We start from the raw sequence: 14,782 nt of genomic DNA on the forward strand, positions 1-14,782 counted from the left end.
TATTTATTCGGAAGCTAAAACCTACTTTGACCCCAGGGGCCGACAAAATTCCTGCAGTATTCGTTAAAGCCTACGGTGACCTCCTTGCACCCGTCCTCCTTCATGTATTCAACCTGTCTCTACGAGACTCTGTGTTCCCCACCTGCTGGAAAACTTCGGTTGTCGTACCAGTCCACAAGTCTGGCGATCCTTTAAATGTGTCAAACTATCGTCCTGTCAGTCTACTGTGCGCGTTTTCAAAGGTGTTTGAGCAGGTAATCTATGATCGCACGTTTTCTTTTCTCAAGTCGCAGATATGTGAACAACAACATGGTTTTATGCCAGGCAGATCCACTGTCACCAATCTTGTATCGTTTATGTCCGTCGTGGCTCCTTGTGTCTCAGAACGAGGACAAGTAGATTCAATTTATTTCGACATTTCAAAGGCATTTGACATGATGGACCATACTATTTTACTTCACAAACTTCATATGACTGGTCTCGGAAACGCCCTCATTGCTTTCTTCCTTTCGTTTCTGAGTAACAGATGCTGTGTCGTAAAGGTGCACGGTGCCTTTTCTTCTCCTTACTTTCCCCCTTCAGGTGTTCCTCAAGGCTCAATTCTGGGGCCGCTCCTTTTCAATGTATTTATTAATGATTTAGCTGGGCATATTCGTCATTCTAACGTTCTTCAGTACGCCGATGACGTGAAGATATTCAAAGTTATCCACGACCCAAATGACGTTCACAAGCTACAAACTGACGTTTATTCTGTAATTGAATGGTGCTCTAAAAATGGGATGACTATTAATCCATTGAAGACGAAACATGTGACTTACTCCAGAAAAACTAACATAATATGCAATACATACATGTGTTCCGATGCCATCAAGCGTGTCGATGTACTGAAGGATTTGGGGGTCATTTTCGACTCCCAGCTGCGTTTTCATGATCATGTCTCTTACGTTCGGTCTTCAGCTCTCAAAATTCTTGGCTTGCTCACATATACATGCAAAATCTTTTCCACACACTCTGTATTTCTTCACCTGTATCGTTCCTTAATTTTACCGCGACTGGAATACGCGTCTCCAGTGTGGAACTCTCTTTCCTGCACTGACTCGTCACGGATTGAATCTGTCCAGAAGAAATTTCTACACATTGTACATAGCGTATTCTTAAGAAAAAGCCATCACTTTAGAATGTATGTGTATACTGAGATAATGTCATTTCTTAACCTCCAACCACTCTCAACGCGACGCCGTTTTCATGATATTATGCTCTGTTATAAGATCTTGCACAGTTTTCTCGATACACCATCTCTATTACATCAGCTTCATATCGCCGTACCTGTCAATGTAACCCGACACACGAATATATTGTACTTATCCCACCATATGCCTGCAAATCCGATCGTACGTATTCAACTAATGACAAACGTAATTCACCCCTCTGTTGATATCTTTACCTCGCATTCAAACGTTTTTAAAACTCTCCTCTTGCGTTCACTCACTAATACATGAAGTTGTACAGTTTTTTTTTTTTTGTATTATGTACTGTATATATCCATGTCTGTATTGTATGTATCACTGTGAATATCTTCCCTTTACGCTCCTCTTCCTTAATTTTTTTATGTTATGTTTCGCCTAATCTGTATATGTATGTATGTATATATTTGTAAATACTGCATTATGTGCGTGCGCCAACACCAAGGCTTCGGCTGTTCTTGGGCACATTAATAAAGGTATTATTATTATTATTATTATTATTATTATTATTAACTGGCGCGCGTATACTCCGGATCCCTCATCGCTTTGCAGTCGTTGCGTCGCTTGAGGCTTCTCGCGTTTCGACACTTGACGCCAGATTGAAGGACGTGCGCAGATCCCAATTTGACGCTAGTATCACTCTAAAAGAAAAATTGGTTGCATTGTAAGACTTGTTAGGAGACGGAAGTGATGTATCCAACAGAACTATACACTCTCAAAGCGTTAATTGTTTAGCTCAATTAGTCCAAAATTAATTGTCGCAGCTTCGCTAACGGTATTACTGGAAACGCGGTGCAAAATAATGCTTAGAATAACTTGCAACTTGAGATGGCGCTTCTCAAAGTTGTGCGCTACGCTAGCTCACTGCAACAGAAATTAGATTGTAAAGGGAAAATATGAAATTCACTGAAACACACACGCAAGCCCGATGCGCTACAGCATATGTTATAGTGCCCGCAGCACACTTCAGCGATAACAGCGATACTGTCGCTATAAAAAAAATCTATGAGTTATATAAGCCCTATGCTCTGTTATCGACTAAAGAAATTAGGCGTGTCCCCTGTCTCGTGCGAATTTGCGTGCGTACAACTGGGGCATGAATTTGTCATTACAAACTTCCTCGTAATGCCTCTCTTATCCCCTTACTGTACACCCTTAAAAAGATGTGGTGGTGGTCATGAAACTGCTTGCCGCATTCGGCCACGCTCAGGCGGGCAACGTCACGACTACCTCAGAGGGGAGGGGTCGTGCGTCCTTGGCCGACTTCGCAGGGATCACACGCAGAGATCACACACAGGCGCTCGGATTCGAACCCGGGTCACCTCCCAGCGTCTCGGCGAGAACTTCACCGCGTAACACCCTCCTATAGCCGACCATCATTCTCTGCCCTGACTTGATGAAAACAGGCGGCGTACGCCTTCTTGTGACACTTATGCAGCTACGGTTAATTGCCACAAAAGGGTGTACGCCCCGCACTTTCCACAAATCAGGTGTGACAACGGCGTTATTCTGCGCAATGGTTGGCTTCAACGTGCTATGTGGTGAGGTTCCGTTTTAAGAGTGTAGACGCTGGACTTTTTTTTTTTTTTTCGAAAGCCGTGAACGAGAAGCGTGTGTGGAACGATATAAATTCGACTTCTCCCCGTCAATTATGTTTTCCTTTATAGAAAATTTCTGAGTTGCTCGTTGTCTCTATTCTCTATATACTGCTCATTATCCGTTCCGTTTACAGTAAGTTACGTTGTGCTCGTGAGCCACCTTTCGTTATGAATTAGTATTCATCACGATTCATTAGCGTTCCTATAGCGACGTCTTTACATCGTTATTGCACTGCACGGGCAGTCCAGGAACTCTGACGGTGCTACCAAAAAGGTCTTTGCACACAAAGCAGTTTCGGTAGGAATTTCGATTGTGATATACTAGCTCGCATGTTGTGTAACTCACTTGGCAAAACATAATTGCCTAACCAACACGTGTAACGTCTTTCGTCTGTGGCCGATGTGCACGTGTGCAAACATTTGCGCAGGAACGAATCCAATCCAATCTCTTATAATTCTTTTTTCTTTTTTTGGCCAGAATTTTTTACGTCTTGCAGCCTGTCGTGAATTGTGTGGCTTTAACATGTTCGAGTGTATGAAACATAGAGGTGTACTCAGGGCATTAGTATTAGGTCGTTTAATCAAAAATGAAATAAGTGTTGTTTACCGTGCTGGTTCTTTCGCAGCGCGGCTGGAAGGTGGATTCCCGAGATTTCCGGTCTGCTGTGTCCACCGATTCAACGTTCGATTCACCTTCTTTCTGTGCTGTTGTCCATGCGGTGCCTCTCTAGAGAAAAAACGAACTGTATACACATGACGCTCATTTGTAAATACTGCGGCTTTGCCGAACCGAAGCGCGCGACGTCTATTCTCTTGTAATTTTGTTTTGTTATTTGCTGGTTTCTTCTACTTGTGAACAAAGACGGAATTTGAAACACTCAGGTAATATGCCACGATGCCGACAGATCGCCCAAGGACTGGTTGCCTGGTCTTCCTGGGAATGATAGGACATGTCCGGTCCCTTATTTCTTAAAGGTTAACTCCTTTTAGAAATATTATTTGAAGGAGTTAGCCTTCTAATGGGTGAGAAAGTCGGGATGCTGCGTGGGAAAAGATGGTCTTTAGGACTTTTTTTTTTTTTTCGGGGATATTGTTTCCTACAACCATTCTTCGCTGTTTGCGAAGGCAACGCCGATAGCTACTGGTTCGGTGTGGGACTTACACCCGTCCCGATACAGCTGTATATACTTGCATCCGTAAGTACAACTATATCTCGCGCATAAAGAACATGTTTTGCGAGGCTGCTAACAACACCTATAGACCTTCCTGCCCACAATTAATCAATCGCACTAGTTTGCGCGTATGATTGTCTGCGTGCACCTATCGCAGATAACATCCGCATATAATAATGGCTGGAGTTTCGCCAGTTCCACAGAAATGGAGCAAGTGAAGTGGGTCCCCGGGGAACCTCTCCGTATATGCGCAACAACAGCTGCCAAGCACCATCAGGGGTCGCGACATTTAGCCGAATTTTCCGACGAAATGCCTGGATGCAAAAATCCCGGACCTGCTAAAATCCCGGGGGCAAACCTCTTCCCTCCGCCGGCTCCTCCTCCTCTCCCAATTCCCGGGGCTCGATCGCAATGCCCTCTCTCCACGCCGCCGTTCTCACCACCTGTCTCCGGAGGCAGACACAATACGTTCTCCCCTCTCTCTCTCTCTCGATCTGTAGATCTGCGTTTCATTGGGCTTGGGAATACATGCCTTTGTGGGGGAAAGAGATGTAATAGTTTCGCAGATGCATCGTTTGAACTTGGTGGTCTTCCAGCGATTCGAAACTTTCATGATAGGCAAGCCTGAGCGAAACTTTGCAGTGAAGCTTCCTGTTTCTTAGTAAGCATCCCAAATTTTGCGGAAGGCACGTACTCTGCACTTTTTTTTTCCCTGACATAGCAAGTAACTCTGCAAAGTTCAGGAAAAAAATCGATGTCTCGAAATAAACGCGCGATTTCTTTCCGCATCAGTTCAATGTCGTCATATGAAGTCGTGAGTGAGCTATCCAAGACACGCGAAGAAAAAAGCAAGAACAACAAGAGTACCTGTAAAAATACATAAGCACATATCGGAGACGCTCTCATGCAGTCGGTGGTTCAGGCCAAACATACAACACGGCGTAATTGCCGAGATCGAAAAATAATTCTTCCGCGTTAAGCTGTGACGTCAGAGGAGCGAGAGCCTCGGCCATCCCCATTGGTTCCCGAAAGGCCGTGGCCTTGGTCCAGGCTGCCTAACTGACGAGGATTCAGATTCGTGGAGTTGGAATTGAAAAAGAAAAATATGGACATGATGATGATGATAGAGATTCATGATCCTTGATTCCCGCATACGTACATATGGAATTAGTGTATGAAATTACATTATACATGAAGAGGTCCCGTAGTTAGAAGCTAGTGCGGGGACCTCAAACTATCAACAAATATCAAGAAACTAATCGCTGATCACACAAATGACTACATGCTGATTTTAATATCTACCGCAATAACCTTATATCACTTTCCGAACTTACAACATGCAGGAACTCGAAATTTCCGTACTTCAACCAAGATACACACAAGCAAGACCTGTCTCGCTCGCAACAAGTAATGACGATGCTTCGCGTGACCGAAACCGAAACCGCCAATGGCGGCAGACGACACCTCGTGTATTACTCGTCTGCACCAGGCGCCGTGAATCCGAACAGCCGTGTCTTGTCGCTCCTCGGAGACGTTGGTACCAGGCTTCGCTGACGCATGGTACATGTCCGCACTCAATTTGTGAATCTCCCTCCCTCCTTGTGTGACACGTGCCGCGGTTTAGGTAGCAGACGACAGCCTGCACCGGAAGCGATTTTTCTCTGGCCACGTGACTCCCGGTCATAGTGGCCAGACGTGCAGCGGATCTGTGTTTTGCACCGAAGGTGAAACTTGACACCTCGACGGAAGACAAAATAGGGACGGCTGAAAAGGAAGAAAGCTGGGCGTACAGTTGAGAGCCTGACAATCTGGTTCCAACACGGACAACGACGAGCAGGCTTATACAAGATAATAACTAAAAAAAAGCTAATTTGTGAAAGAGGGCGGGGGTACTTTGGGATACCTCAGGTGAAATGCATGCACGTGTAAGTGGCATAGCGCCACAACCAAATCACACGAATTGACCTCTTTCTCGACCTCCCTGTCCCTATGAAAAAAAAATGAATGAATGAACGAAAATATATTGGCAGTCACTTAAGAAATGAATACAATTAACACCCGAAAAGTATTTGAATTCGATACTAAGTGCTGACTTTTGAAGGTATTTATAACATATCAAGTTACTCCCCAAAATATTAAAGATAGAGTAACTTGTGTAGAGCATTTAAGCTGCGTACAAGCCTGACGTCGAGTAGAGAGCGAAGAAGAAGACGAAACTAGTTTTAAGGTAACATTTATTTATCCACCAACGATTTTCACGCCTGTGTCAACAATTAGTGGACATTGTGCGACAAAAACATCGCCAGAAGCCTCCTGAATCGTATTCCAACATCTGATTGGCTGAGGACACGTGCGCGGCGCGCGCTGATCTCTATGTGCCAATGTACAAGGCTGAATATACCCCGCAAGCTCCCTTGTTCCCCCACCAGCTATTCTACCGTTTTCCTTTTTTTTTAACTCGCGGTACCACTATTTTTTTTTCAGCAGGTATTTACCGACTCTCTTTCTCTCTCTTTTTTCTGTCTCCAAACACTGAACCATTCCGAAAGACCCTCTCAGGGTACCTTCGTCGCAGCGAACACCCATGATGATCAATGAGCATTTCTCTATTATTCTGGTTCGAGTTCTTATTTTTTCCTTCACCTATATGAGGATGAAGAAAATGCAAAGGGCGACTGTCTAGAAATAAAATAAGCAGAAGCGCGCAGCACCGGGTGCGGAGGGTCTTGCCTGCTCAAACACCAGCTGTTAGCGGGGGGGCAGGTAACTGAAAGCTGTGCAGGGGGTCAAGATGGGGTCGACAAAAGACGAAAAGAGGGGGGCATTGGGGTCAACCTGGCTGGCTGCCGATGGTGAGGGCCACGGGGGCATTTGAGGAGGAGGGTAAAGACGCATCGCCTGCACAGTAGCTGCTCGGAGTAAGATATAGTGTGAGAGGAGGTTTCTCACCCTAGGCAGCTCTCGCTGGCGACGAGATATGCATGTGCCTTGGGTAACACGGTAACACCCAGGTGACAGGCGCAGATGTGCGGGACACCAAACTAACGTTTAAAGAAAAGTATGATACTTAGTAAATACTGGCGACGAACATCAATACAAGAAAGTAATCGTGGAAATGGTGAAAATTTCGCAGACGAACTGTGAGATATCTCACACCGTAGGACCACTATGTGTAATTTTAAGGAACGAGTGTGTAATGACAGCAGAATACGAAAGCGCCCTCCCGTGGCGACCTGCATAACGAATTTTTCGTATGCAGAAACAGACATACTAGAACCTCCACCATGGCGTCAGCATCTCTTTCCCCCGAGTTATCCAGAAGACACGTTTGTTCAGAAGTCGCAGGGATATAAAAGCCTGTGCATACTTATTAACGCTTTGTTGCACTGTACCTGCTTAACAATACAAGCGCGAACGACATCATGAAATAAACGTACCGCATCAACAAATGTACTTAGAAAATTAAATTAAACGATGTCAGCACCTGCACTTACGGGAAACAAAGAAGTAAAATCTCAGAGCAATTACAGCTTCTAGTTCCCTACATTGCAATTACTCCCAATTTTAGTTCGCTTGCTCCGAGATTTACTCCCCAGCTCTGCAAATATAGTAGAGTGATGATACGGGGTAGTTGGTTATAGTCGATATACATACTTGTTGATGCACTGTCCTCCTGTCCTATCTTCTACCTTGTCCGTGCGTTCTTGGCTGCATCAACAAGTATGTATATCGACTGCAAATATAGTCCACATAGTCCCGAAAGGAACTACTAGTTGCGACAACACATCTACTCCCCAATGGGAGTAAAATTATTCCTTCGCTTCTTAGAGTGTGGAGAGAGTGTGAACACTCGTATCTCGCAGTTACTTCTAGAACACTGTATCGCAGTAGTGCATTCCAGTTGCTGAATAAGGCGTGTTTCTCTTCACGCTTCTAACACCTACACTGACTCACTCACAACCGACACAAGAAGACCTCATTTTGTTCGAACGTATGCGTGTGCAGCTATTTATAAATTACGAGCGACATAAAACGTGGAACAAGAAACACGCCGCGTTAAAACAAGCTCCCGCTGGTCTTGATTACCAACGCAACGACCCTCCAGTATGTTTTTGTTCCTCCTAACGAATCCCTCCGCCATGAGTCATCCCATTTAGGAGAGGCCCCTCTCCACTTAATTCTCCATAATTTCCCACGGCATCTCCCGCTATGAGGCCGATTAGAGCTGCACTGGGGGACTCCCGTACGTACACTTACAGGACAGCTAAATTCCCCACCGCGTACAACGAGTGAGCTATTTCACATCGCTTATACCGTCCGTCAACAACGAGTACATCGTCCGTGGCCGCATAATACGCACAAATGAAGACTGTCCGATTACGGACACAATGGCTGCATTTGTCCTCGTCCAGATCACCTCCTCTTTGGATGCAGTTCTCGGTCTGGATTGGGGGAGCAAAATTTTATCTCCAACGGTGCGGGAAACATCAGAGATATAGTACACAGCGGGCTCCGGAATTAACCCCATGAAAACGGCCAGCAATGGCATGTCACGGGCGATTGGCTTGTGTCTCGTTATCGTGAACATTTTCCGACCTACTAAACCCCGCTAGTGATTAAAGGAATCAAGAAGTGGTGGGAGGGCAAGACAGGTCGTAGGACGTACGTGACCAGCCAAGCAGCACAGTGTACTGAAAGTGCGAGTGCATAGGGGTGGAAGAGCATAGATCAACGTTGTTTTCTTCCTGGCAGTGATGGGGAGGACCATGTGCTACGTACGTTACTTTACTACTTTAAGTACACTTTAAATTGCGTACTTCGTACTGTTCTCTTTAGTGATGATGATGGTGATGATGATTGCCGTAGTCATAGCCACGCTCATAGCTCAGCTGATTGCCTGTGTGCATGCAAATGCAAATTATGCCACCTGACTCAGTTCGTAAGAGTAAGCCGTTAGTTACCAGGCTCCATAGCACACGCTAAAAGTGCTTGCTAAAGTTTCGCTCGAAATGAAAACATAGCTACCAAAAAGTGAAACGCAAGAGTGATACAAACTAAATTGGCAATGCACGTGGTGTTAAAGTAGTACGTTGTAAGTAATTTACTTGAAGTATACGTTTGCGGTGCGATACCTTGTACTGTAATTAAGGTAATCATGAACTCTCGCAACTCAGTCAAGTACGGTCAATGCAAGTGATAAAAAGATAGAAACACCGAAACTACTGTTTATTATCGTACAAGCTTCCATGCAGTGGACTGCATTACACCAGGTGCTATCAGGTACTAATGATATCAGGTACTTGGTACAACTAGCGAGGTCGCGGATACAGTGCGGATGCCGATAGCAGCAACCTTATCCGAGCTCACCTCCAAAGACAGTTGCATGTCACGTGCTTATAGACACTGTTGAATGAGGTAGCGTATCCTGGGATACATGCGCACGAACCCATATATGCAGGCTGCGCTCAAGGCGTCTGCGAGAAATAAGGGCATATCGATACAATATCGGAAGAACGCGGAGGAGAAGAATGTCACGTGGTAAGCAGTATGAAAAAAAAAAAGAGAAAAAGACATATACGACAGTATGCGTACAAACAACTAATTTGTCACTGGCACGTGAAGAACGACAAAATGTGATCTTAGAAAAGCGAGCGACAGCTTCCTTAATCGACCACCAACGGACTAGGCGTTTGCAAGTTACTTCGTATTTCGTGTTTTGTCTTGTGTCTTCCCTCAAACACAAGGAAATGTCACCTCATTCGAACTGCCTATACGAACCGTTCTTGCCAAATTTCCTTCAGTAGCGGGCAAGCGTCGCAACAGGGAAAGACATCGACTGACACACGACTCCGCTAAGACAAAAAACATCAACGCTTCGGAACTGACAGGAGCACAACAAACAACCCAAGGAAAAAGAAAAGTGCTCCCCGAGCGCGCTATCTCTCGAATGCCCCGAAGGGACGCCGGCTGCCGTCGTCCTCCGCTACCTGCACTGCATCCCCTCCCCAGAGCCCCCGTGCCGCACGCGTGGCCGGCACCAGCCAGGGGAGCAGCTGTTCCTTCCATAGCTCATTCCAAATGCTAAGAAAGAGAGAGAGCTCGCGAAAAGAACCGCCAGAACAGATGCGCAAAAACGATGTGGGGATGAAGGGAGGGGGGGAAGCTCCCAGATGGTATAGGAAGGTCCCGGCTGCCGAGCGCTCAGACTGGCAGTTGCTCTTGGGTCGTGCTTGTGCCATGGTGGTGTTTTTAGTGCAGCCACGGTCCGTGAGACCCGTCGCGTCAGTTGCCAGAACTGTGTGTGTGGATTATTTCGCGAATGTGCCAACGTCGGAATTGCCACCGCAGAGGTCAGTTGACAACAACGTTATCTTGCCCAATACTTGACGAGGAACGTGGAAAACGTGCGAGGTTCGGCAACCATACATTTTTTTCCTGCTCCTGTGCTCGGTGTGTCTTTGCCCATCCTCATAACGCGACGATGTTACCGTTTCACATGGAGGTGTGCGTTCTCTGCGAACGGTTGCGGGGCAGTATGGTTTGCAGTCCTGGAAAGACAGAAATACGTGCATAACCTCGTGTCGCTATCCCACCCCGTGCCAAACTGAAACTACATAACCATTATGAAGTTTTTATTTGTTCATTCAAAAATAATAACTGAGTAATAATAACACTGGAACTAATCAAGTATTGCGAACTGCCGTCTCGCTTAACGCAATTTGTGCGTGGTGCATTATGCGCTTGTCCGAGCATTCAGTACGCGATTACGTCATTGAAGCAGGGGCTGGAAATCTCCGGGGGAAGTCTTGTATGGCATCGGCGAACTATGTCTGCACATTCTCAATGTTTGAAGTCGTACGACAGCTTAGAAACTTTTTAATTGGTCGAGAAGACGTCTCGTCCGCTTTACTAAATCCATCATTGATTAGGGACGCAGAAAATGATGGAACGACCTTGGACGTCACTTTCGGATAACACATTTCTAACTTGACAGTGCCCTCCACAGCTATATGTGTCGCACACCCAGCAGCGCTTTCAGCGGGATATTCATCATTGGGGTTGTTGGAACTCTGTGGGATCGTAGGGAGGTTGTAACTTTCCTGTATGTTCATATAAAATGTATTGTTAAAGAGCAGCGGGTAGAAGGTTGCAAGATGTGTTTTATGGCAGCGAATAACACCGTTCTCAGGAGCTTGAATGCGCGAGAGCTGAGGATGACGATGACGATAGTGATTCTGCTTCACAAGATTCATATACGATTTTCTTTTTTTTGGGGGGGGGAGGGGGGTTGTAAGTTTTTTGAGCAGAGGCGGAGCCCCCCTCCCCCTGCTTAGATCCGCCACTGTCTTTGGGTGGTAGATATAGGGGTGGCACGCTGCCGGTGTGCGATCCAAGGCATACACTCAAGATCCCTAAATGAAGGACTTGACTACCACGTAGTGTGTAGACATTAACAAAAGACTAATCAGCAGGTGCAGACATTCCACGCAGGGAAGGTGTATGCGAGCGCGAGATGATTCAGGCTGGAGACTCGAGCTTCACCACTGAACATTAGCGTTTTATATTATGAAGGAAGACATCATTCGATTCTGCATGCACGCATTAAAAGAAAACATGCACACACTGACTCAATAGCGGGCGCACATACAGACAGGAGAGTTTCCGTTGTAAATAGCAGACGATCATGAGAGGCGGGAAATAAAACGCGCAAGCGCAGAACGTCGTGCGCAAAGAAAGCGATGGCGATCGCACTGGCTTGAAGAATATAAATAAAAAAAGAAGGAAGCGAAAATGGATACTGAGTAAACATATAGGCACAAATAAATGTTACGTTTTGGCACTGAGTGTGATTTTAGCTGGCTGCAGATTCATTACGCTATCATGAGCAGTTAGCAACTCGCACTTGAAACCGAAACAACTATATCCTGACATTCACGGTAGTTCACGGTGATGTTGCGCGAGGAAGTTGGCTCTTCTGAGCAAAACGTTGTTCCTCTTTCCAGGTTAACGAGAACCCTTTCAACCCCGAAACGCTGCGTCACCTGCAACAAGATGGTTTATTTCACGGGCATACGCTGCAAGCAGTGCGGGTAAGGATAATAAACATTGTATTTGCTGAGTGTGCACGAGACGGCGCGTTCTAGTTGCGCTTTCCTCAGCGGCTTTGCGCGTACTTAGAAAGCTGCTGCGGCAAACATGATCTCATAATGCAGTTGGTGTGCAGGAACATATCTCACGAATCCTGTGCCAACCATACTCCACACTGGTGCACTGCAACGACGGTTCCTGTGCGCCGAAACAGCCATCAATTGTCTTTGGAAAGCGGTTAGTACCCTGGCTTTCTCCTTCCTCACTGGTTTTACGGTAGTGGCACATCCTCAACGTCAACGTGCCCTCAGTTATATTACTGTAAATGCATATATCTGCTATGGTAGTTCCCTCATACTGTTAATATATTAAGTTCCGTGGGAGTTTCCTTCAAGTATTCTCTCTCGCTTATATAAACATTGAAGTAACGCTTTCACCGAGCAAGTGTATATAACATGTCATCTTGAATGAACCCTTTCTATTCCACAACTTGGTTTTAAACTTTGAGTGAACAAAATATTGTAACGAGATATGCCTGCTATAGAATTTTTGTCCAGCTGTGCCCAGGGGTGGACCTAGAGGTGGGGTCAGGATGTCCTGACCTGCTCCTCACTTTTTCGCATAGTGTTTAGTTTACTTAGATCGTGTATCTACCATGCTGGCCAAGGCTGGACCCCCTCTCAGTAAAATCCTGGATCCGCCCCTGGCTGTGCCTGCACAGCTTTTCTTCTGCACCCCCACACGTCATCAGTGAAACAAATTGAATTAAAAAATCATCGTCAAAGCAGGTGAAAACCATAGTCTGATGCACACACTTCACTCAGATTTACCAGCTAGACACTAGATTTGGAAGGCAACCCTAAAAGAGTGCCATTGGTTCCTGCATTTTGGCTAGAAGTCACATTGATTTCCGTCCTATGTTTTTCTATCGCATATATAGACGAACAAGAAGACGACCAGAAATGGCGCTACTCGAGCCTGGGCCACGAAGTTGTGACTGTGAGTCCATACCTCGACCAGCACTTTGTGTTCAGTCCCGTGGGTATCCAGCCACCGTCCTCGCCCTCCCCATACCTGCAACCTCCTCCCACGCCCACCCCTTGCACCCAGTATTCCGGGAAACCCCCCAAGTCCCCTACATCCCCAACCTTTGCTGTGACTGGGTTGCTCAAGGTGGTTCATTGGCTTTCCCAAAAACGGAAAAACCGTGACCCCATCAGCAAGGCCAACACTGCGGACAAACCTGCCAAGTCTCGCTTTGGGCTACACCATGAAAAGGCAGAAGAAAAATTTGTGCGCAAGAAGCTCAAGTCCATCATGAAAAGCACTGCAAAGGCTCCATGCCACGTAAGTTTTCTGGCTAAAAATTACATTTCCTGTATGCTCACATGACTGACGTTCCCCAGAATACTTGCTCTTACTTGCACTAGAATATTCCACGGGAATATCGCTTGTCTGAATACGCGGTTCTGGAAAAAAATTTTGTTGGTAATGGCTCTCTTGTAAAGTACTCGCACCATCTATTCCAGTGTGCGCGTTTGTATGTTGGATTCAACACAACCATTGCCACCCTGTGGTAGATCACCTGCTACCTCCAACATACCCTAATGAGCGTGTGAATATTTCTAGATTCCCAGTCAGACGCCTCTCTGCACGTGTCCTCACCGAAGAGTTCCACTCGGAAGTAGCCGAGGCATTTTGTCTCCAAACGGAAGCCTGTCTTCAAGCGGCTATGTGTCGTCTTCGGCTTCGTCCGCAGTTCAGACGCCCTCAGACCCAGAGCTGGATGCAAGGCGAGGAACCCACGAAGGCTGCAGGCTCCACCCGCACGGAAGGCTTAGCAGACAGCACATGGCCATCAGTGAACACGGCCGGTCTGGGAGGCAGTGGATGGCTACCAAAGCACGGACACTTAGCATCGAGACCAAACCCACCGAAGTGGAAAAGTTGTGTGCAACGTGGCCTCCTCCTGGAAGACCTACCAGTGGTTCAGGTGAGCCTTTCCCTCTTCTGGTAGGCAGGGTGTGGCCCTGTAGGTAGGGTTTCTGGGTGGTGGGGCCCTGTGTTATTTTCCTACAGCGATAGATATAAAGTGGACATATAAAGGGGGGATATTCTGGAGTCAGCGAAAGAGTGTCTGAAGCATCCAGGAAAGCGCTTCCACCTGTGCCTCACAGAGGGCGCCTCAGGCTCACGTTGGGATAAGCCTGCACTGCAGTGCTTCCTCCCATGCCCCACAGAAGGCGCCACAGTCTCACGTTGTAATGTCCGAGGTAGACCCGACAGCTGTCGCTGTAGGTGAAATGGCGCGAAGTATTCGCGTTAATTCTGACATATTTCAATGTAGGGAGAATATTTACCACCAAGAAATGTAACAAGCCATAGAATTATATCTCAATGCTTCCTTGCAGATAGCTTTATTGAGGAGCCTGAGTCCAGCTACGAGGATGGGGATGCTCAAGACAAATCAAAGTGAGTTCTGAGGCACCGTGTCGTGAAGTACCTGAAAATTTAAATCAGGGGGCAACCTCCTGATGCTGATAGTGGCTTCTTGTACTGCAGAAACCCGTGCAGAGACATCAAGGAAACGCTGGGAGAATGGTGCATTCCGTATAGTGACCTCGAGTTCCAGGAGAAGTTACGGCATGGCAGGCAAAGCGCTATCTACAGGTGGGTGACC

At 46.4% G+C, this 14,782-nt stretch overlaps 1 protein-coding gene across 6 annotated transcripts in view; it reads left to right on the plus strand.

The window, feature by feature from the left end:
• Nucleotides 1-14,782, plus strand: part of LOC135388703 (kinase suppressor of Ras 2-like) — a 93,883-nt gene that overhangs the window by 72,796 nt on the left and 6,305 nt on the right. For 3 of the 6 annotated variants that reach the window (XM_064618432.1, XM_064618430.1, XM_064618433.1), the window contains exons 2-7: nt 12,018-12,104; nt 12,239-12,339; nt 13,043-13,449; nt 13,732-14,095; nt 14,514-14,574; nt 14,665-14,772. In XM_064618432.1, the coding sequence (XP_064474502.1) occupies nt 12,018-12,104; nt 12,239-12,339; nt 13,043-13,449; nt 13,732-14,095; nt 14,514-14,574; nt 14,665-14,772 (1,128 nt within the window). The other 3 variants (XM_064618429.1, XM_064618434.1, XM_064618431.1) reach the window with 3 other exon arrangements.

This window comes from Ornithodoros turicata, chromosome 3, assembly GCF_037126465.1.
Source record: "Ornithodoros turicata isolate Travis chromosome 3, ASM3712646v1, whole genome shotgun sequence".
NCBI classification, from domain to species: domain Eukaryota; kingdom Metazoa; phylum Arthropoda; class Arachnida; order Ixodida; family Argasidae; genus Ornithodoros; species Ornithodoros turicata.